General features: G+C 37.5%; 1 protein-coding gene across 2 annotated transcripts in view; it reads right to left on the bottom strand.

Moving 5' to 3' along the window:
* Nucleotides 1-282: 282 nt before the first annotated feature.
* The window catches only part of SLAIN2 (SLAIN motif family member 2), a 37,081-nt gene continuing 13,876 nt past the window's right edge, over nucleotides 283-23,487 (bottom strand). The window contains exons 3-9 of one of the 2 annotated variants that reach the window (XM_065837174.2): nucleotides 21,201-21,365; nucleotides 19,668-19,829; nucleotides 18,016-18,375; nucleotides 15,452-15,589; nucleotides 10,420-10,497; nucleotides 5,128-5,446; nucleotides 283-3,575 (exon numbers count right to left, since the gene is read on the bottom strand). In XM_065837174.2, the coding sequence (XP_065693246.1) occupies nucleotides 3,509-3,575; nucleotides 5,128-5,446; nucleotides 10,420-10,497; nucleotides 15,452-15,589; nucleotides 18,016-18,375; nucleotides 19,668-19,829; nucleotides 21,201-21,365 (1,289 nt within the window). In that variant the 3' untranslated portion in view covers nucleotides 283-3,508. The remainder of the gene's footprint in view (nucleotides 3,576-5,127; nucleotides 5,447-10,419; nucleotides 10,498-15,451; nucleotides 15,590-18,015; nucleotides 18,376-19,667; nucleotides 19,830-21,200; nucleotides 21,366-23,487) is intronic. The other variant, XM_065837175.2, reaches the window with a different exon arrangement.

Raw genomic sequence — 23,487 nt, 5'->3', positions numbered from 1 at the left:
TCCACACTGCTCTGTTTTCCTGGAGGGGTGTGGGGCAGACTGTGCTGTGCACAACTCAAAAGTGATGAGGAGAGGCAGCAGACACACGTTAAAAGCAGTAGGTGTGAGCCAGCTCTACAGAAGCAGGCCAGCTAACTAGGGGCAAGTAACTGGAGGCAAACCTTTTAGTCTGCTGGCTTGATGACAAAATAGGGGACTGTGCTGGGATAAACAATTAGTAGCAAGCCTCAGAGGTTAAATTTTGTTAAACAGATTTAATGTTAAGTGTCCACCAAACAGATGTAAGCCTAGTTTAACTTTATTAATACCAAGATTAGGAAAATATGGCATCCACATTACTATTAGATACCTTGCTTTGTAGAAAAACACAGATTACAGAAAATTACCAAGTTCAAAACAAACTTCTTGCTTGTATGTAAGCCAAAAGATAGAGAAATTAATAGATGAACTAGATAAAACGTATACGTAACTTGAAGGCAGCTTACCAGGTACACTTTTATACTGCTCAATTTTCTGCATAAATTTTCAAAATAAAAAAATCTGTTTCATGTGGTGGAGTCAGCACAAATCCTGCAAAAATGAAAGGCAGCTTGAGTACTCGGACTTGCACACACAGACTGCTCTGGGTGGAAATTCAGAATATGGTTTTTCACATAACTCCGAATGGTGCATCATCCTCCTGGAGCAGAAGCACAGCACAAGTCCACCTCTGCCAGAGATTTCACCCAAATACAGCATTGTGTTCAGTTCGTGAATTACAGGGCCAGACCAGAAGATGATGCTGGTAATTTCTAGAAAAGTGAATGCAGTTCTTGAGAAACAACCCAACCAGACAAAGAAACCCCTATAACAATACCCTCTAAATGTCTAAAGTATTTTAAACCCAATTTTTTATTTAAAAAATGATGCAGGAAGTATTTTGTGGTAAGAATATTTTATATATTTTTTTTTACACTTTTAACACTTACAAAAACATTCAAACACAAAAAACTTAAATAACTTTGGAAGCAGAACAAGTCCTTCTGCCTACACACATACAACAATTCCGAGCTGTTGGCACAAAAAGTAATCCACATTCATAAACCCCTTACTACTATATCAAACATAAGTAAATCATAGGCACTAGTTTATCAAATCCATATTCCCACACTTCTGGAGAAAATCTCTAAACACAGAGCCCCATGATTTCCTGATATCAGTAAACTGGTAATGCACAAAGGCTTTTCTGGTAAACAGACAGTCCGTCTCTTTCAGGAAGTCCTTTGCTGTATTTCAGGGGGAGAACAGCAGAGAAAAGAACCCTTATAAAACTTAAGCTGAACTTACCCAAGTGATGAATTACTTAAGGAAACGTACACAACAGTTTGATGCAGCCATGGTAAACCCCCCAATGTCATCATCTAAACTGACTTTCAAAATTTAGAAGTCAGTCGAGTGTTTGATAAAATTCACCAACTAAAATTCACCTGTTTTTTCAATGAAGACTGCAGCATTGCTCTGTAAAATGCTGAAATGTTAACATTCCAGCTTAAATGCAAATATGTGTGTTTGATCTAGTCCTCTCTTCTGCTTCACATGAGATACTGACATCCATTATCTGTGCCAGCACATGACACAAGGCTGGATCAGTGGTATGTACTGGTCTACTGGTGCAAGGTGGTTTCTTTACCCCTGCTGAAATCTTACTGAATTACAGTATATTTGATGCCCTGACTTCAAAGTCTCAGCACAGATCTTGGTCTGGAGTGTGAAGTCATTCACCAACCCAAAGCTCGCATGAGTAACCAGAGCTGCAAATCTGTCTTCACTCCTTCGTATTTGGCTTTTTCCAAGTCAAGTAGTATTGCATGGCTTTTTGTCCAGGAATATGTTAATGCTGGCCTAAAATTCAAGTGCTAGAATTTCAGGGTTAGTTATCCTCTTAGTGGTGGGAGCAAAATACACCAGCAGTGCCAAACTCAGATACTAATGGGGTTGAAGGCTACCTACCATCCAATCCAACTTGTAGTGTTCATCAGTCATTGCACAAAGGATATACCACTCACGTTCTCTTACTTCAACTGTACATCCAAAATACTGAAAAAGCTTCAAACAAAATCCCTTCCATTTAACTAGTCCCACCCAATACAACTTAGTTACAAATGTTTGCATGATGTCTTCCAAAATAGAAAACAATGGTTCAAATGCTAAATATATGAATGAGTTGTTCTGAGCAACCTGTGTTAGAATAAGTCAAAGCCACCAGAGGAATTTAATAGCTTGTAAACAGACACAGCAGGTTTCAAACTCTGTTACCAGTAATGTAAGATACACATATGTAAGGCAAAGTACGTATTTAATCACACTTACATGGGCAATATATTCTGTAAAAATATTTACAATTTAAAATAAACCAATTTAAGAAATGGACGAAAGTAAAAAAATAGGATACAGGAAACTCCCTCATACCATGGAACATCACCTAAATGAATATCATTTGGCATCAAGAGTCAACTCATTACCTTAAAATTTGTATGTTACAAGTGCATAGTTGTGTTTCCTTCTCCGTAACTATCAGCATTTACAGTTGCTCCAGGCTGCAAGCATAGTGGTATGGTATTAGAACAAATTAGCATTATGACTTGCTCGCTCTTTTTTAAGGAAACCTGCTATAAGAAAAAAGTTTTCCCCAAGTAGCAAGGCGTGTGTTAAAAATGTGGCTACAATAGCAAAGGCCATCTTTCCTGAGCCAGGAACTTTAAGGTTAGAAAGATTGTACAACTGACACTGAGCCCTTTCTGCAATCAAACATGTAAGAGTGTGTAAAGCCAATATATCGTAGTAGGAAAGACGCAATCTATACTATTGCATTTGAATGTGCTACATTCAAACCTTTAATGTTAATAAAAGCCATGGCTACTACTCGCTGATCTGCCTAATCTTCCAGAGTAACTTCTGATTCTCTCGGAAGGACATACGTACCACTTTCCCAAATAAGAATCTCAGACAAGTGTTCAAAGCCGTGTTTCACTAGCACTGTAGCAGTCTGCAATCAGAATACTAGCTCTGAGTAACGCGGTTTTGTGTCAATAGTACATATTCAATCAATCTTTCTGCTGAATTCAAACAGGCTGAAAATGAAGTTTTGGACAATCTAAGTTGACTTTATACTTGGTGTTTTTCAAGATGGGCATTTCTTTGGCATTCGTTAGGTTTTTGCCCAGACATTGGCCACTCTCATAAATGCTCATATTGATTCATTTTTAGCAAGCAAGAAAAAAAAAAAAAAACACAGAACTGATAGCTATTTGATGTAGAAGTGATTGTATGATCACCAAACATCTGATGTTAGATGTCATTAAAGTGCTGCTTTATAATCTCTGCCAGTTTGTGCTAATTAGAGACAGAGAGGTCAGGAATTTTGACAAATCCCAAAAGTCACATCTGAACAGTTTGTATAATCAAGCTGTCTTTTAGCCTGGGGAGGAAGCATCTGTAAGCACTGGAACTTTGCATTAAGGTTTGCAGTTCAGTAGCAGCCATCTTTCCAACTCTCATCTTTCACGTTGCCATAGGTTTTGGGAGCAGGTAACGATCTAAAATAAAACGAGATTATTTTTCAGTTTCATACATAACTGCTGAAGTCTGCATCTACAATACATAAGAATTTAAACATTTCACAAAAACTGAAATATACGTTTCATTCATTTACTTCTCTGCAGTACAGTCTACTTAACATAAACTCAAATATTTTCAGTTTCAGATTCTGCGCATTATATCTTGGCAATTACCACATCAGAAAAATGTCTGCAAAAATAGACAGAAAACTTTTGGCTATTATATTCTGTGAGAATACAGACTTAATCTGCTGCCATCTAAAAACAAACATTTTTTTTTCCCAATGATGTATAAACAGGGAAATCCTTGTTTAAAGTATTACATTTTGCTTACATGAAAATCTTGATGTTCATAGACACTTCATTATTGCATTGAGTACAGCTACTGCATTACATGTGCAAATTAAAACAAAACAGCTGTCTAACTTTAAGTAGTGAAAAGCTTTTCTGTAAGACAAGTTGTGACCTGAACAACCTCACTTTGCTATTATTAAAAGCTTCCTGTTAAAACCAACTACTTTTTATTACACAAAGGTTCATCCTACAGACAGACTCAAGAGTGCAAAACAGTCAGTGCTGTGACAGTCACTTGTCATTGCCCTGCCCAGTACTCACTAGAGAACAGAACTCCTCCACTTTGCTATTTATGGCCGTTTCATCTTTCTCTGGTACTGGGGACCAGCTGTTTATTCTTTCTGTTTAAGGGAATTCTTAGTACTCCTCATAAACAACTGCTTCTTTATGTCAGCTGGCTTCCGCTTGACGTGTTCAGTGCAAATCCACATTAGCATGGCATTAAGAGCACATATTCTAAATTATGCATCATGTCCTTCTGAGTCTCCTTAAGACAACTGTGCATGTAGCCTTTCCACTTAATAAAGAGTCTCTCTTGTAGTGGTTTCCCAAAGCACTCTGACATTAAGCAACTTCTACAGCTGGGTGTTAGCACAGAGGTTATGTTTGAGCTGAAAATTCTGTTTCGTCCCATGGGTTTACTGCATTGATTTTTACATTATGTTCAGAAAATGCTATGGATGCCTCCTCTGTCCTCACATCTTCCTTCCTCAAGTTTGTAGCTGCCCAAGGAAAGAAAGTGTTCTCACCATGGTACCACTGCCTGACTTATGGATTACAAAAGGAGAGTAGTTCTGACTTCAGAATGTGTCACTTAATTGTACAAATTAATTTTCACTTGCCAGCTATATTTTGATAGCTTTTTACCACATGCAGACAAATTGCTTCTGCTTTCTCAGCCCAGACTAAGCCACCTTATTTACTTAGCTCAGTATCTTTTTTTTTTATGCATTTCACTTTCACTCCTTCACCTTCACTCTTTAGTTCAAGAACCTGCTCTCTGAGTTTTGCTTCAAAACTATTTTGGAAACAGGCAAATAGTTCAAATGTAGATCTCAATTTCCATTCTAAAGACCTTGCGGTTGAAGTAAGAATTGCAGGAAGGAGCAGCACATATACACAGAGTACAAAACGCATTATGAAAACTTCAAACCAAGACCGCTTGTCACATACTCACCTGCGAACAGGCTGTGCAAGTTTGCTACGAGGCACTGGGATGCCCCCTGTGGAAGGGGCACTGGGTCTGGGCAAACCACTCCTCATCCCTGCTGTCCCTGCCGGTCTGGTAAGAGTCGAACTGTTAATACTGCTCGCAGGGCTTGGCAAGCCTGAACTGGGGGCTGCAAGAAGCCCTGGTGAAGAGCTACTGTGTGTCAGCTGCACGGCTTCTGGAGAAGCAACAGAACCAGGTCCGTGGTTACTAAATGCTTTCACTGGTTGTCGGAGAGCGAGGGGAGATGGTGCTGCAGGTGAGCGGAATTTGCTTGAAGAAGGTACTGGAAAATAAAATACAGAAGTTACTTTCAAGCTTAAGTTACATTGTGACTGAAATTATAAACAGGAGATTATGTAAAAATTCAAACAATATGGAATGTATAATGAATACAGCCAATCAAGCGGGAATGAGAAACAGGAATTCAGATGTCCTGTCATGTGTTTTTGATAGTATAACTCTAATGCCTCATTTGCTTACTACAAATACTTATCTGGATTTATAAATAATACTAGTATGGCTCTAACAATTATATCAGTCAAGTAAAAAAAAAAAGAACATATTTGTTAAGAAGAAATTTAGCTGCTTCAGAAACATGTAACCTAATTCCCATTCCTGAAAGAACACACTGAAGGATACAAGATCCTAGTGTGACAGTTTTTAAATAGATCTAAAGTGTATATTGGCTTTCAATGATGACGATGTCAGCACTGAGCATCTTAATGTTTCCTTTATGCTCTTCTTTTTAACCAAATCCATTGAATTAGAATTCACCTAAAGATATGGTCATGTCCCAGATTTATTGGCTGATACGGGAAAAAAAAAGGCTAAGGTCAGCCAACCCACAATACAAAAGAGAGTAAAGTGCTGCTGTGAAACTTACACAAGACAACTATAGGAATTTATAGCCTTCCTCTTTTTACAAACATTATCTAAATTATCAGTAGAGCTAATATCTGAATTTTTAAAAATTGTATTTGGAGTTAGTATGTAAAATATAGGTCTTTACCAAGTCCTTTCTGGGAAAGATTAGTAAGCTAATGAAAATCCATTTAGAGTCTTAGACTTACACTGTCTCTGCAACAAGATGCACATACAAATATACTCCACTAACCATTTCTTTTTCTACAATATATTTGTTTTACTCAATGCTATTAATACAACAGCAAGAGTTCTTATTTATTATATACTCAGGAATTACTTCTGAATTAGTAGACAGCTACCAGTGAATGGCAACTAATCCTCACAGCAAAAATACTGCCAAAAAGCATATTCAATAGTTCTTTGATAAAACCAAACCTTAAGCACAATTCTTCATGAATATAAGAAGTATTTTCAAAATATGCATAATAGAATCACTAAATGGAATACTTAGAATAATCCATCATTTTAATGATTAAATGAAATTTCACTAGCTTTTCAAGCTGATAAAGTAGGTCAATCGACAGGAAATTAAACAAAACCGCATTTACATTTAGTGAATTTGCATGAACTGTTCTTTTCTCCACTAAAAACACTTTTTTTTTTTTTTTTTACAGAGACACCAAAGTTGAGTCTTCTTAGATGTTGTACATAAAAGATGGTCCTTCACATAGTTTTTATTATCATTTTACAAGGTAAATCCACTAAGAGCGTGAGGAGTGAAAGTAGAGATGAATGACAGGAACATGACAACCTAAATGGGGTACAGAGGAAGAGTAGTAGTTTTCAGTTTGCATTTTGAAGCCATTCCATACAGAGGCTATCTAGGAAGATTATTATGTGCTTCATTGCAGATGTGAAGTGGATTTGATTCCTTTCTGGATTATCCAAGAGGGCCTCTCCACTGACAATGATATCAAACACAGCATGAAGCCACTCGTGGGAAAAGCTGACAAAAAAGGTGGCAGAGATGTCAACAATACATGACAGTTGCTAAACAGCAAGGAGAATAAATAAAAAACCTTAAAATAAAAATCCATCCTCTGGCTTGATGCCAAGGTTAAGGAAAGTGTTAACAGCAGAATGACTAGACAGAAGAGCAGCAAAGTGTTCCTAGGACTCAGAAAGATTACGTATTAGAAGTTTTTACAATACGACCATTGCCTGTAACACTGGTGCAATTGAATCTACAGAATTTTCAAGTGATTCTACAGTGTAAACACAGGGAGCTTTTCCCAGAAAACTTGTCATTACAATACTGGCCTGGAACAGAAATACAGCATCAGGTTAGCAACTGACCAACGGAGCAATGCCAGTGCATGAAAACTTTATATAGCCTTGGGACTCTGATAAGCACAACAGGGAGATTTTTAAGTACAGAGCGTAAGCAATGAAAAACCGTCACTGAAGAAAGCTTGTCACATTGCCAGTGAAAGTCAGCATCCACTAAATGAGTCCTCTCGATTCGCTCTACTTTTCTGTTGACCATATTTTACCATGCTTCCAACTCAAGCTGTCAATTCAGAAAACGTTTCCTGTCAGCACAGCATTGCAGACATGGCTGAGAGCTGTACTCATTCCTGTACACAAAGGGATGAATTGTCTTCCAACATGCTGTGATCTCCAAAGCAGTCCACATGATGCAATCTCTGGCAAACTGTCTAATAATTCTGCTCTACACACAAAGAATTTTGTCTTAGAGCAGTTCTGGATATTTAATGAAACTCAGCTTGGCCTATATGGAAGGCAGGATCGCAAAGACTGAAGTACTGCCTTAGTCAAAGAATGATGATTATATACCCATGTGCGGTGTTGACTTGATCCATGTTTAATAAAAACATGTAAATGTGTATGGGTGGTGCTTAACTTCATGCAACTCCATCTCCTTAGAAACTAAACAACCAGAACCAAATACATTTAAAACATCTAGCAACAATACAAATAAATGGCACTGTGCAGTCACAACGTTTATATTTCCCACTCTCTCTGGATTCTGTCCTGGATTGTGGGCAGGGAGCAGGAGATCCCCACCTGGCAAAGCAGGATGCTGGGAAGCTACAACCTCATCTGGCTGGCACCCCAAGGCTAGCTGCTGCACACAGACCTGAAACCACAATCAATTCTGACGCAGTTGTTAAATCATAACCACCATGATGAAAAGATTCATCTGATATGAAAGAACAGATGAAGTAAAATGATGGGAATCAATAAACTATTCTGTCATCTCAGTACAGGAAAGACCTGGACCCTCTCCAACAGGTCCATAGGAGGACTTCAAAAATGATCAGGGCAATGGAAACCTCTGCTATGAGGACAGGCTGAGAGAGTTGGAGTTGTTCAGCCAGGAGAAGAAAAGGCTCCAGAGAGATGTTATTGTGGCCTTTCAGTACTTAAAAAGGGCTTGTAAGAAAGATGGGGACAGACTTTTTAGCAGGGCCTGTTACAAGAAGACAAGGGGCAAAGGTTTTAAACCAAAGGAGGAGAGATTCAGGCCAGACATGAAGAACATTTTTTTTTACGAGGGTGGTGAAACACTGGCACAGGTTGCTCAGAGATGGTAGATGTCCTATCCCTGGAAACATTCAAGACCAGGCTGGATGGGGCTCTGAGCAATCTGATCTGGTTGAAGATGTTCCTGACCATTGCAGGGGGGTTGGACTGGATGACCCAAACCAGTCTATGATCTGACTGATATTGGATTGCTGTATAAGCCTTAACAAATCTGTTACACTGAGGTACAGAGGTGGTTATTTGAATGTATTTTGAACTGCTTTGCACAAAATGGTTAAACACCACACCAATGTCTGTGTGTGAAAGGTGTCAAGCTAAGTAATGAACAGTATTTTAAGAAACTAAAACCAATCATTGCTCATAGCTGTTTATTCTATTAAACAGAAGTCTTGATTTATTACTGTATAACACTTCTATACTTGTGAGAACCTCAGATCAGAAGCAACAAAATTAACACATTAAGGACTACAGTCAGCAAATAGCCAAAAAGGAGATGCTGGGTTCTCATTTGCAGTGAGGAATGATAGCAACTATAAACCAGAATACATAACTGGCAGTGCAACATGCTCAATTCCTCATTCTCTAAGGTTTAATAAAATGTCACAAATAATGTAAACTCAAAGAGAAGTTAATTTTCTGTACATTTCCACAGCTCCAGACTCAGCCATCAACCTAGTGAGTGTTCCAGACACCCAGATGAAGGTGAAAATTTAAAAGATAGCATGGAAAGCCTTGCAGAGGAATCGAGATAGTGGTGTTACGCCAAAGCAGAACATAGAGAGAACTTTTCTCCGTTTGGTATGGAATATTATGAAGACTGTTAGAGACCTCCTATTAAGCCATGTGAATCTGTTTCAAGGTCACTATACTTTGCTAAAACTTTCTGCATGGAATAAAGCTGACTCAAAGAAGTAACATCATTAAACCATTGAGAACCACACACATTTTGTCAGCTATCGCCAGTATCTGCATGAAGGACTCTTACAATCCTTAAAGGTTTCTGGCATCTAGAGAGATTATGGATTGGTCTCAAGTGAAATATGATCTTCAAAATGAGATCTTCTAGATTGTTAATAAACAGGACTAACTATGATTAAAAGCAAAATCGTGAACTTGTTTTATTTAAGTAGTGAAACTGAGGCACTGTCACATACAAGGCTGCCAGAATTAAATACAAATCAGTTAAAACCTGTCTAACGGGATTAAAGCCTCAACATATTGCATTTTCTTCTCAAGAAGAAGCCAACTTCAGCCATTTGCAAACTGGAATATTATATGCAACAGCCTCTAATTCATTGAGGAAAAATAATGCAAATCGACTGTATGTTGGGGTTAATCCTCTAGTTTTGACAGGAAAAAAGGAAGTGTAAGCACTCATGCAGGTATGCACAAAAGTTAACATTCTATGCTCATCTTTTGAAGGATAAACTCATTAGTTTCCAGCACAAAGGATGATATTTTCAATTGGTTGCAGTTTTAAGAAACTGTGTTTTACAATTTAAAAAAATTCCTATCCAAATGTAGCCCTCAGGTACGTGGATTCAAGAGTCTACTTTTCTAATCCAGATTTCCCAATTAATGCTAGAAGTCACCAATTCTTGGATTTTCTCTCAAAATCCAATTTAATAATTTTTTTCCCTACATGATGCAGGGATGTATTTTTAATGTTTAGACAAAAAAGTTACATACTTCAACACAGCAAGGACCAATTGGTTAATCAACATGCAACAGCAATTTTATTGATCTAGAATGTGTGAGATTTAATGCAAGTGAACAATTATCTGAGATTCGCTGGAGCTTGGTAAGAGGTTCTAAGTTAATTACCTCCTTTTGTAGATGGAGTTTGAAGAAACTGTTTGGTTTTGAAGGCAGCACGAGGCAATTGTTTCTGCCTTTGCAGAGCTGTTGAAAGACAAGAAGTGTTATATTTGTCTACGAAGAGAAGAAAACTAACTTTAGTGGGAATTTCAGAATTGTATCCACTTTTGAAGCATCAAGGAACAGAGTGAATAAAACACTCTAAAAAAGCTGTTATGACTCTGGAAGTGATGGGGTTTTTAAAATGGTGCTTGCTCTTAAAGGCAAAGTTACAGAGGAGCGTGTCAGAAAGTGTGCAGTGCAAAACGTGCAGATTCTGTGAGAGTAAAAGCTTCTTGCAGGGCAAAAAGCCCAGAAAGGCAAAAAAAATTAATATGCCAAAGGAAGAACAAGGCACCTAGCAGACATGCTACAGCAATGTGAGCGCAAGTTGGATACAACGATGAAAATTAAACTGTCATATTTGACCTAGCAAGAATAAACTTTTTCTTTTAAGGAGTTTTCGAAAAAATATTCTAACACTACACAGAAGCATAAATCTTTATCTGAATGCGATCCTCATTAAAAAGTTTATTTTTCAGTTATGCAAACATAAGCCACTTTGAGAGATGTCCAAGTTTTTTTTCCCCCTCAAAAGGTATACAAACTTAAAGATGTAACACTTAGAATTATCAGCTGTCAACATGTAGACAGCATGACAAAAATTGTCCTTTACTGCTCTTGTGTCTTGCCTTTTTTCTAGTAATGTTCAAGGGCTGGCACTACCTTGAAATGACCTCAGTACCCACCAGTTACCAGGAGAGTAGCCAACGTTCCAAGAGCTGCAGAACCTTGGCAAGGAGAGAATTACCTATTGCCAGAAGGAACGCATCGACTCAGCGTGTTTTCACCACAGCATATTTAAAGGGGGGAGAAGATGAAAGTAGCCAATGAAATAAAGCTTTGCCTACAAAGGCTTCTTAAAATTATAATGTATGAATAAACATCCCCGTACGGAGTTTTATACCAGCATAGAACTGATTGTGCTAGCAAGGCTTATTTCCACAGCGGGAAGGAAGAAAGATGGGGGAACAGCTGTGCTTAGAGATCTTGACCCCTCAGTAAGGAAATTCTGTAGTTCTATCACTGAATGGTGAATATTGTTATGAAGAAGGCAGGGGAAGAGCAATTAGGATTCTAATACAATATTATTAGTTAATCCTTTTCTAAACTTAATAGCATATAGTAAATGCCATCACCTTTCCTATCCCTCAGTCAGTGCAAAATGCACAATATTTTGGGAACTATAAATGAAGTTCAATCTGTGTTTTACCTTCATTCTGAAAGTAAGACTAGGTGGTCAGTTCATTTTAGCCTTACTATAGACACTAAAATCTGTCATTTTCAAACAAACAGCAAAAAAGAATTAAAATGTTTATAAACATGATAAAATGCTGCCTGTGAATACTAAGACTAAAAACCATCTATTCTTTATACCAACTAAAATCTAGTACAAAAAAGCATGTGGCAATATGGAATACTTACAACTTCTGGCACATGGTCTTGCTATAAACTTTTAAGGCATATTCATAAGCAGTCAATTAAGCACAGCAAGATGTTTAAAAATGATCAGAATTCCTAGGAATTTAGTGAGGCAGACCGCTGGCCAGAGCGTTTCTGTTCTCAAGTATTTCATTATACCATTTTTTACTGAATCGGTCTTTTTGTTACACCACACAAAACCCAAGGACAGCTGCTTCCTTCATATTTTTGTTCTTGAATTTTGCTTGCCCTGATTCATTCAGTTAGATTTAAATATGCTACTGCATATAACACTAAGTTTCTTCCCCATCATTATTTACATTACTTGCAAGTCAGAGATGTGGGATGATGTGGCAAGGATTGAAAAAAAAACATATCAGGTTCCTTCCTTCTCAGTGGAGACTCCAGTAAATAGAGACTCAATAACTGAAGAATTCTGTGCACTGAATCACTGAGAAGAGCTTCAGTCAGTACAGTCTGGGCAACACTGAGGAAATGCGCAGTTTGAGATGAGCGTATGGCACATGCTTATCCACACTACTTGCTGCTCTTCCTTTGCTCCAGGTGCTATTCCACTCCCTGTCACAAATGGCGCATGCTGAATACAGGTAGTTATGTTTTCTGGTCGCCCCAACTGGAATACTGCTTCCTCAAAACACACTTTCTTCTTTAACTCTGAACATGCCAAGCAGCTGGATCTTGGCAAGCAGACTAGTTACTTTACTGATAGCTTGAACAATTTACAGCTTAGTCCTGAAAAAAAATCTTATATTTCACTCTGCTTAAAGATTTAACATTCACGTGCTAATAGTGCCAGATAAGTACAAAAGCATCACAGACAACCCACTAGAAAGCACAGAGCTCCCATATGGAATTCAACCCTAGAAGGTCTACAGCTCTGCACAATCTATGTGGCATAGGACACAACTGCAGAGACTCCCCATCATTCTAACACTAAAGTGTTAGAGAGAACACAAGTATTACTGTATCTTCCAGTTTTTAAGGTGAAATATTTAATAGCTTTCCTATAAAAAAGTACTTTCTGCATAACAGCATGGAGAACCAGATGTAAATGAAGATTCTAATAGTTACAACTACTATTTAATTCCCTCAATCCAATCTCTTCTCAAAAAGAACTTGGATTTTTCACCACATTATAGCTAAAAATTAAAATGCAAATTGTTTTTAGGTTTCACAGTTGTACTTCTAAACATAGCAAGTACCTCTACTAAGCAAGTGTGTACACTTAGCCTGTGTAAACACAATTGTCTTTTCAGAAACTTACTGGATTCCTAACTCATTTTTGAATGCCAGCAACCATAGCAAGTTCAGTATTGCAGCCACAGCAAATGTGCAAGTAAATTATAAACAGCAGATCTTTGACAAGGAGAAAAGTAGTGACCTTGGGTGGCAAGCCAGCATCCTTGCAAAGGTAAGCTCATGCAAAACTAGCAGGTATATGAGGAAGCTTCAAACTGCAAGACCCAGAAGTCATTGCCAAGGGAAAAAAAAAAAGTTGCGATATAACAGTGCTTTGTGCAAGGTGACAAAATATGAAACCAACAAAACAAAAAGTATACAATAAAAAGGACACAATTCTGGAATTTGTAATACAATGTACAGTTTTGCAGAAAATTTTCAAATCCAGACTAAGCAAAGATACTTACTCATTGACTTCATACACAAACCGTTTTACGATTGTCAATAGCAAGACTCTGACAAACATCTGTAAGAGCAGGGAAACTGTAAAAGCTAGAAATCTGGGCTTTATTAATGATATTTAACTTACATGTAAATGTAAGTTGGTCTAGGGTGGTTCACATTTGGGGAAAGATTCCCACAAAAGGCAAGCAAATTTACCTAGTAATTTCTGGTATTCTCAATGCATCCACAAGTTGAAAAAAAATTACGTATGTATAAACGTAAGTCAAACTACTTTGGCTTCTGCAATGAATAATTCACTAAGTATTGAATACTGAGACTTCTGCTGTCTGGTCTTTTCGTAAAGTTTCACTGTGAATATACTTTAAATATTGGAAATAGCCTTCTGGGCAACTACGCTGTCCTCTGTGCTCTTCCCTTCCCAGTCCACTCAATTTTAAAACACCAAATCTGTAGCTTTTTTTTAATATTTTTTTCCCCTTTGTTTTCTTTTAGGTCATTTGATTATTCTTCCTATCACAAAAATAACACAGCTGGAGGGCTGCTGCTCAACTGCTCTGAGTGCTTTATAGTTTGACAAGCCAACCAAACAGGTAACAGTCCTGCACTGGAACTACAGAGAGGCCCTTTCAGTTGTGAATCCCACCTTCTGAGTGTTTGCGAACAGCAGAAGAAGGGAGCCAAGATCAAAGGGTGCTGGGGTAACCTGTATGAACAATCACAAGGTCACACTAATTTGGCTACAGCATGACAGACCTGGGACTGACTGTCCACACAACCCTTATATCTGGTCTGAGTCACTACAAAGACACGAATTTTGTCTGTCTTTGGCATCATCGGTATTCCTGAATACTATTGCAATAACACACTGTTTTGAAAGGACCACTTAACCAGGCCAACCAGGTATGCCAGTGTGCCTTTACAGTTCAATGGGTTAAAAAACAACAAACAACACGTTTCATTCACAAATATCTTATATTTCCTGTCAAATATTTAGATTACTGATCAACTTTTATTATACAACTTTTATAGTTTAAAGCTTTACAAATAATAATATTCATAATGTGGTGTTCTCTTGAAAATGTCACACAAGGTTATTAAATTCTGAAACTTGCTTTAAAATAAAATGCTCAGGAACTGTCAATATTGACATATAAAGAAGCACTGAATATTTAAGTTTCATTTGCTTTGGCTTCTTTAAGGTCACCATTTTCAAGAGACTTGTGATGTTAGCATCATTCTCCTATCAGCAGTTCACTTTTTGACAAACTAGCAGCTCCTGGTCCAGCAATGGGCTGGTTTGTTTCATGGGACACAGGTTCATCCAAACCTCTTCTAAGGAATAACCAACACTTAACGTAAATAAGATCTGCAACTGAATATATAATTTCCAGATGACAAAACAACAGAAGAAAAGAAACTGCAAACAAGGGTTAAATTTGCATGGATGTTTTCAGACCAGGTTTCACTAGGTAAAAAAAGCAATAAACATCCAGGTAAGACTTTTCATAGCCTAGTAAATTTTTGTAGTCTGAAAATAAAATTCAACAGCACAGAGCACTATACCTTCTGTTAATCACAGAAAATAAATGGTTTCTGAAATGTCTAGCTATTGTATTTATACTCCTTACAGTACTTCAGTACTTCTACGAAACTGTGAATGATACCTTGAATAAGCGATCAGACATTCTTTGAATATAACCAGTACCAAAAAAGCAAACTCACACAGGTATGATTAAAAATCAAGATTAGCATCTCCAGTGTAGCATGCAATGTTTCTCTTTGCCATGAAAGACAGCTAAATGCCATCACTTTATTGTGATTTATACACTGAAGTGTCACTAAAGGTACTTACTGGCTGAGGCCTGAGGTTGAATGCGAGGTATTCCCCCATTTGGCACTTGGAAGTTTGAGTCACTTCTGCTGTTTTTCACAGACTCAGCTTGGATGTTAGATGTCCTGGACAGGTTTGGAAGACTACGCCTTAGTTTTTCTGTATAAAATAACACAAAGATACCACAACATGTAGTCTGATGCTGGACAATGTTCAAGTTATGAACCCATGGATGAACCACAAGTCTAAGTGACACAAAATGTTACCCATATAAAACTACACTGCAATTTAAAAGTGTATTTTGTTACACTACAATTCTTCCATTATCTTGAATTAAAGTTCTATATTATTTTCAGATTTACTGCATACAAAACATTTATATAAAAAAGCAAGAACCTCCATTTTTCACCTGTGGTGAAAAAAGTCAAGCATAACATGTTTTGAAATCGAAACATATCTGGACTATCATTCTCTGGGTTTTGTTCTACTGTCAGGGAAATTGAATTTGCAAACCTAATTTGCAGTTTTGCAGAGTTTTTGAAGCTTCTACCTAGAAAGCTATAATATAGAATGCTTGCCTGAAGACTAAAAAAAACATAGTAATTTTTTGAGTCAACTGTTAGGAATACCCAGTCCTATATTAGCACATCATACAACAAATAACAACCACCCGCTAGGAAAGGAAGTCTTCATATGCAGCATTCAAAAATATTGAAGGGTCCAGTTACGCTTCATCTTTCACATATGACTCGACTATCTATTCAGCTAATACTGGTTCTTCAAGGGTCTTCTAAAATTTGTACCATTGCTCACAGAATACAAAAAGATGCCATTAAATATTTCCCAAGTCTAATGACATTCTGTGTCTCTCCAACCCACGCAGAGCTGTGTTGATGACATACTTCAGACAGAGGACTGCAGATGCCTTGCTGAGATGAGTGGCCAACCTGATTCTGTAGAGGGATGCAGGAAAGAAGCATGCTAACCATGCACAAGCACTAAAGATAAAAACAAAAGTAAGGAGTCTTCATAGCCTAAATATTCATATGGGTTATTCCTACAAGTGTCCTTTCTGTACTTAGTAGTTTGCGTTGCTTTGCACTGCAGTTGGTACATTGTTGAACCCTGTCTACTAAATATTGATCTAGCCATTCAAAAGAAGGAAAAAAAAACCCAAACAAGTTCTTTTGGCTGCTGGTGTATGAACTCTGAATATCCAAGCAACATTCAACTGCACAAAAACCACTGCAAGAGAATTTGTTGGAAGTGTTTCAGAAGCACATGATCACACGCTCTATTTTGATCCCTCTGGTATGTGGGATACCAGCATTCGGTACCTTGCCTCTCATGGGATATTTTTGTTGTAACTCATCTAGCATGCATTAAGACTTTCTTGAAATCCTAGAAAAGAACAGGAAAGGAATTCTCAACTAAGTCACAATATGACTGATTAGCTTTTGTGTTGTACATTTTCCTATGTACTTGAAACTTCCCTAAACCACTATTACTAGATAAGACTTAAGCTAAGCTTTCCAAAGATATTCTTGAATAGCTAATTGAATTTGCAGGGCCACCTTCCCCAAAAGCTCTAGCCTAGCACACTGATTTTCCTGATTAAAATTCTCAAATTTCTTAGTCAATGCAATTCTGTACGTGGGAGAGACCTCTTTGCTCTATTAGGGGACAAAGAAAAAACCACACAGAAAATCAACTCTCTAAAAATGCATTTCAACATCATCTCTACTGCAGACACTTTGCATCCAGCTTACCTGAAAGATGAAAAAATACGGTGAATTCTTAATATTCAAATGTGTATTATTTCAAAACTTCAGATTTTTATTTGCCAGATAACAACTACATTTCTAAGAATAGGAATACGCTTGTGAAATTTCAGCCCAATTAAATAAGTTTCTGCCAGTCTGCTGTCACGAAAAAGTACACTCAAGAAAGAAAATCATATCAGTATATGGTATTTTGTTCTATGCCAATATAGCATAATTGTGTCAAGTTCACTGGCAAGCTTTTTTTATTATGCAGTGGTTTGCACAGCTTTGAGATACCTAACGTATCCAACAAAGGCGTGACTTAAGTACTAATATTTTTAAGGCTGTGTTCCTGCTCAAAAAATTCAGAGTCCTGCACCAGAAGAAAGCATTCTGCTATCTCTCAGCTCACCTGCAGGCATAAAATGCCATGTTATTCTTACCTGACCACAGTTACTTTCTCTGCATTTTATTCTGTCATCTGCAAGGCCTAACCCTACTGGTGAATGACAGTTCTCTTGGGCTCTGCTTTATTTTAGTGCATTTGCCTTCCAAAGATAGAACTTTGTCACCACGAAACTCAATTACACCCAGAGTGACCGGGTAACATCTAAAATAAATATAAGCCTATCAGCTCATCTGACTGTAAGCATTCCTCAGCAGAACTTAAGCTTTGCTTGCTCTGCTTTTTCTTTAATAACTCCGAGATTAAACCATGATGTTACACAGGCACATAGATTTAGCACTGCACGCTGACCAAAATCCTTTACAGGAACTATTAAAACATTAGTTGTATAATGAATTTGAGACAGAGCTTTTTACCTTCACTTTTGACATTGCTAGTCTGCAAATCTGTGGGATGGCCTTGAAGCGAAAGACGAGGTTGCTGTAAACGGCTAATCATAGGCTGGGGTGACACCCTACTGTATTCTATGCTTCGAGCAGGCGATCGGGAGCGAGGTGAATTCCTTGGAGATTGTTTTGGTGAAGGCCAGGGAGAACTGCGGGGTGATGGTGAGAACCTGCTGACAGCAGGGTGCACTGTGTGATGTGTGCCATCTTCTTCATCTTCTAAACTCTGTGCATCAAGCTCCTGATCACTGAACGTGCCTCGCCTTGTAGAATTGCAAGAAGAACCAGAACTACGCCGAGAAGCAGTTGCTGCATACTCTTGCCGGAGGCCTGGCAACAATGAGAACATTGTTCACTTCCTTCCAGCCCACAAACAGTTCAAACTGGAGACGGTGCATAGAAATATCTACGTCAAAATCACATTTGGCTCACCTTAACTCCTTTTTATTTGAGGCATTAAATTAATTCCAGATTAGCACTAAAAAAAAAGTTATCTACCAGCTGATAATGTCTTGAAATAATTAGATAAGCTAATTATTTTTCCTACTCCAGCAATCATCAACTTAGCTGTACTGTGTTTGTTCATCTCCTCTGCCAGGCTCGATACTAGCAACACAGGCTACACCTTAATTTCGGTATCCTGTAACGTCCTGTAACAATTCTAGCAGCCACAATAAAACGTCTCTTGCAATGTATTAGTAAATGTAACAGAAGCCATGTGATAAGCTACCCCTAGAGAGGATAGAGTTGTTAGACCAGTGGTCTCTGAAGTGTGGTGCCCCAGGAGGTACACAAAACTGAGCTACAGGAAGTAAATTTTGTAATACCAATAAAACAATATTTTAAAATATAATTAATCTACTCTTTAGCTCATCCTTTTAAAATGTTTATATTTTCTGTGTACATTTGTGTATTTTTGTGTATATAATATATTAGTAGAGCAGTATATGTGTATAATTTACTAAAATATATATATATTGGGGTTTGGTTTTTTTGCTTCTTTGTGGTGTGTTTGACTTTACTTTTCCACTGATAGAAGTATGCAATAATGAAGTCTAGAGACCACCATGATAGACAAGTGAAATTACTACTACTTTCTCCAGACTCAGAAGGATCAGAAGACAAAAAGTCTCAACTAAACCTATAATAAAAGAGGGACATCTACACAGGTGCTTTTTTTATTCTCTGCAATATTGACTTTACATTTTGGTGATTTAAATAATGGTTTAGGCACTGATGTCAACAAGATTGGATTACATTGGGAAGGTACGTATCTCCTGAGAAGATTGTTGGCAGGTCTAACAACCATTATTTTATCATATACCATATGCAACAAATTCATACTCTCTCTAGCATTTATTTTGTCCGCTGTTCCAAAAGAACACTCCTGCACAGTAGCATCCTTTCCTTATCCTGGAGGCAGGAGGTCTCAGTCAGCCTTCTCAGGAGAGCTACATTTGTGCATCTGTAGTACAAACTACACCCCTCTTCCAGTGCTGCTAAGCATTATTGCAGTTATTCAATTAAAAAAAAAAAAACACAACAAAAAAAAAAAAAAAAACACACACAAACAAAACAACTATCAACTGCTCCACTTTGTTTTCAGGATGGAAAATACTTACTTTCTTCCTGCATTCGTGCTAAAATTTGCACATCTGTAACATCATTTAGCTTGTAATTAGACCCAATAGAGTCTTCATCCACCTCTGATGCACTTAATTCACTGTCCAGAGAGGACTGTGGACTTAGTGGAGGATTTCTATCTGCTGAACTTTTAAGATGACCTAGAGAAAGAAAAAAAAAAAATAGGGAATGTTAAAAAGGGGTGGAGGGATGGTGGTGCAGAAAGGCAAGCTGTACTTCCTTTCCTAGAAGAACCACCAATGTGAACACAGATGATGACTGACTGAGACATTGAGTCTGACAGACCATTTGAAACAGATGATTGCAAACTCAGGCTGAAAATACAATTTACACAAGCAGAGCTTAGCCATTACCTTCTAAAAATGAGCAACTTTATAAAACAATTATAATGGTGGCTAAACAAATGAATGACATATAATCTGGTGTACCTGTACCAAGTTTCAATTGCTATGAAGTTTACACAGGTCTTACAGAAAGAACAATTGCATACCTGTTCCATGTGTGCTTTCATGATCCTGTAAGACTTCAGTTCCACTATATCTTTCCTGCCAATATGGACTTGCTGATCCAATGAATACTGATTCAATTTGGAATGCTTAAAATACAGTTTATCTGAAAATACTACCTGTTCTATGTACACACCTTTGCTACACACCTGCTAAACTACAACATACCATTGCTGTTTGCTGCCTTCTGCCTGACACTCCACTGCTAGTCACATTTCATCTCTGTCCTGCTGGCAGATACAGCGTTGTAGCACACAATGCAGAGCAACCTACAGTGACCTACAAATAGCTGCATTATCACTGCAATGTTCCTTCATCTTCCCTGTAAGCTAACATGAGTTGAAGTACATATAATAAGCCAACACTGTGACTTCAGAGTAGAGATATGTACCAGCCATCATTTTTTTTCTGATGCAAAGAAAGTGTCTACGGTGCAGAACAAAGGTAGAAAACATCGCCAGAAGTTACTGTTTACACTGATGACTGCAAAACCCCAAGGAATGCCTTTAATTAAACACATGCTGCTTCCTTGGATTATACTGTTCACATATCAGAGGTTCTGATGGATTCATTGCATGGCAAATTTTTCAGTTAAAATGAAATACAGTAGTTGTAGAGAGTTTACAGCTACCAACACCTAACCTCTAAACATCTACTATGGAACTTACATCCCAGTCAATTACAGAGTCAATACTAGAAGTTGCTTAAGCATGTTAGGACTCTACAGAACTAACAATACATCTTTTGGTCTAACTGCTAAAACGCATCAGTGATCTTAGGGACCTGGACATCCAGAGGAAAAAAAAAATTTAAATGCACCTCATGCCAAAAAGTCTGTAAAAAAACCTTTCCTAAAAAGCTTTAATGCTGCACAATGCAAACATCCTGCAAAAGACCAACAGGTTTTTGGTGTACTTCTTATTCTAGTTGAATGCAAACTTAATCTATTTGAGCACATATTTATTAAAGTAAGAGGAAAGAACAGACACTCATACACACACTCACCTGAGGTACCAGGAGGTATGAGCTGTTTCACTAAAGCAGATTTCACTGGTGTTGAGGAGGGAGAGTTGAAACCACTGCTGTAGGGGCTACTAGTATTTGGACTATAGGAGCTCGCATAATTGACCGCACTGAAAGGGCTGCTGTACAAACTCTGTCTCTTGAGAACTGTATAAAAGAGAAGGAGAGTGAAAAAATTATACTGAAGGAACCAGTGAAAAATGAATACAACACTATACAATATTTTCAATGAGATTTAATTACTATACAATTCAAGTAGAAAATTTCAGTCACCGGGAAGTTTTTCAACTGATATCTTCATCTCCTAGATACAATCACACTGTGGAAGGAGTGGGAGTAGAGCACAAAATGAGATAGTGACTAATATATTCCTTGTAAAAATCAGATCTAAGATCACTACAAATCATGTCTTCAAGATGTCCAATGTAGGTGTTGGGAAAAAGGAGGGAAGCAACACAAAAGACAGTAGTAGCTAAGATATGCAAACATACATTCTATGCACAATTACCCACAAACCAGAGCACACCATGAAGTCTAGTTCTCCAGAATTTACAGAACTCTCTAGATCACCTGATATTTCAACAGTAGCCCCAAGGTTGACACCACAGAACCACCTACAAAATTCCCCAGAGCATACACTAAAATGAAAAACCAGCATTTGCTGTGCTTAATGATTTTATTTCCGGGTATCATGAACCTACCGAGTACAATAAAGCAAGTTGACTGTACAGTTATTCCCTTCTATATGTCTCCTGTTCTAGTGCTCTGGGATCTTTATGTTGGTGGGTTTCAATGCCATATACAAGATCTAAACCAGGATACTTTCCTCTGCTATTTATTGTAAATATTTCAGTACTAAAGTATTTTCAGATGAATTTTAACTACTGGTGAACATTTTCAGCACAATACTGCAATTCCCCTAGTTGCCAGGTGTATGATCTGTACAGTTACTTAAAGGAATATTTTGTTCAGAAATATACATTGTATTTTAACATAACAGAAAATGGAACTTTAATGGCAGAAGTGGGAGCCAAAGGAAATTCGGTCATTTTAAGTAAAATCAGTTCTTCCATCGCTGAAAGTATTTTATGCCAAACAGAATTGTATTTTATCCAAGGTCAAATTAAATTGCAAAATATTAAACTGAAAGCTAAAGATCTAAACTTTATGATATACAAACCTAGGTTAGATTAAGGTGCATATCACCTAGCTGCTAGAAACTAAACTCTTTAAGATATGCCAGTACTGAAACTGTGCATATATAATATGAACTGACAAGAACAGATCTGGCAAATGTATGGCAATACACTGAAATAATTCTTAAAAAAACAGGGTAGAAATTAAGCTATTCAAAGAACACTGTGTGACATTTGTTACTGAAATAGGGCTTCAATTAGTGCAATAATTACACTATTGATAGTAGTGGACTCAAGAAAAGGAATGGAATTGAACTCTGTTCTACTGTGCCAGGCAACTTCGCATTAATTTGTTTACTAAAAATCCTTTTATTCAGTGTAAGATTTTTCTTGTTTTGTTTTGACATTACAAGAAGCCAGAAGAGGCTACAGCTGCATGAGATGCTGCTTTCAGCAGCAATGCCTGCTCAGCTCCTCCGCCTGCTCCACTTCCCTCTTGGCTGCTGCTTTCTCAGTTCAGTACAAGCAATGGTGAGGCTGCACAATCATCCAGCTTATTGAAGTGGATTTAGGTTAAGCACATCTAGAGTACTTTAACTGACTGCAGTAGTGAATTAGTTTTTAGTAGCACCGAAAAAAAACATATTACCAACCACACGGATGGCAGAATGCAGCACAGAGGTGGAAGCAGCAGAAATTAAAGTTGACTTTACAGCAGATTCCTTAAACTGCACCTCATCTAAAGATCCTTTCTAGAATCTAAACCAGTTAATACCACTGCTGTTTTAATTAGAGTGAAAAGACAGTTATAGTTAGAGGATTTCACTGCAAACCTTAAATGTTACGCACTGATTTAAACAATTAGTGAATTTAATGAATTCTAGCAACCTCCAATTTATTTTGAGTGTCAGAAAGGAAATCTCCATTTCATTACAAAACTCAGTTAACAAAACCAGTAATTACAAGTCAGTTATATTCTGGTTAACTCTGATACAAACTCCTTTAATAGCAAGTTCTTCCGCCATTCACATAGGAACCCCAAAGCATTTATTCCAACTGAATCTTTGTTCTCATGCCAAAATAAATTTTACTTTTCATCTCTTGCTAAAAATGACAGTAAAATAATCCTAAAA

Source organism: Patagioenas fasciata, chromosome 4, assembly GCF_037038585.1.
Source record: "Patagioenas fasciata isolate bPatFas1 chromosome 4, bPatFas1.hap1, whole genome shotgun sequence".
NCBI classification, from domain to species: domain Eukaryota; kingdom Metazoa; phylum Chordata; class Aves; order Columbiformes; family Columbidae; genus Patagioenas; species Patagioenas fasciata.
Note: the sequence above shows the minus strand (reverse complement) of the source record. Positions and strands in the feature narration are given on the sequence as shown.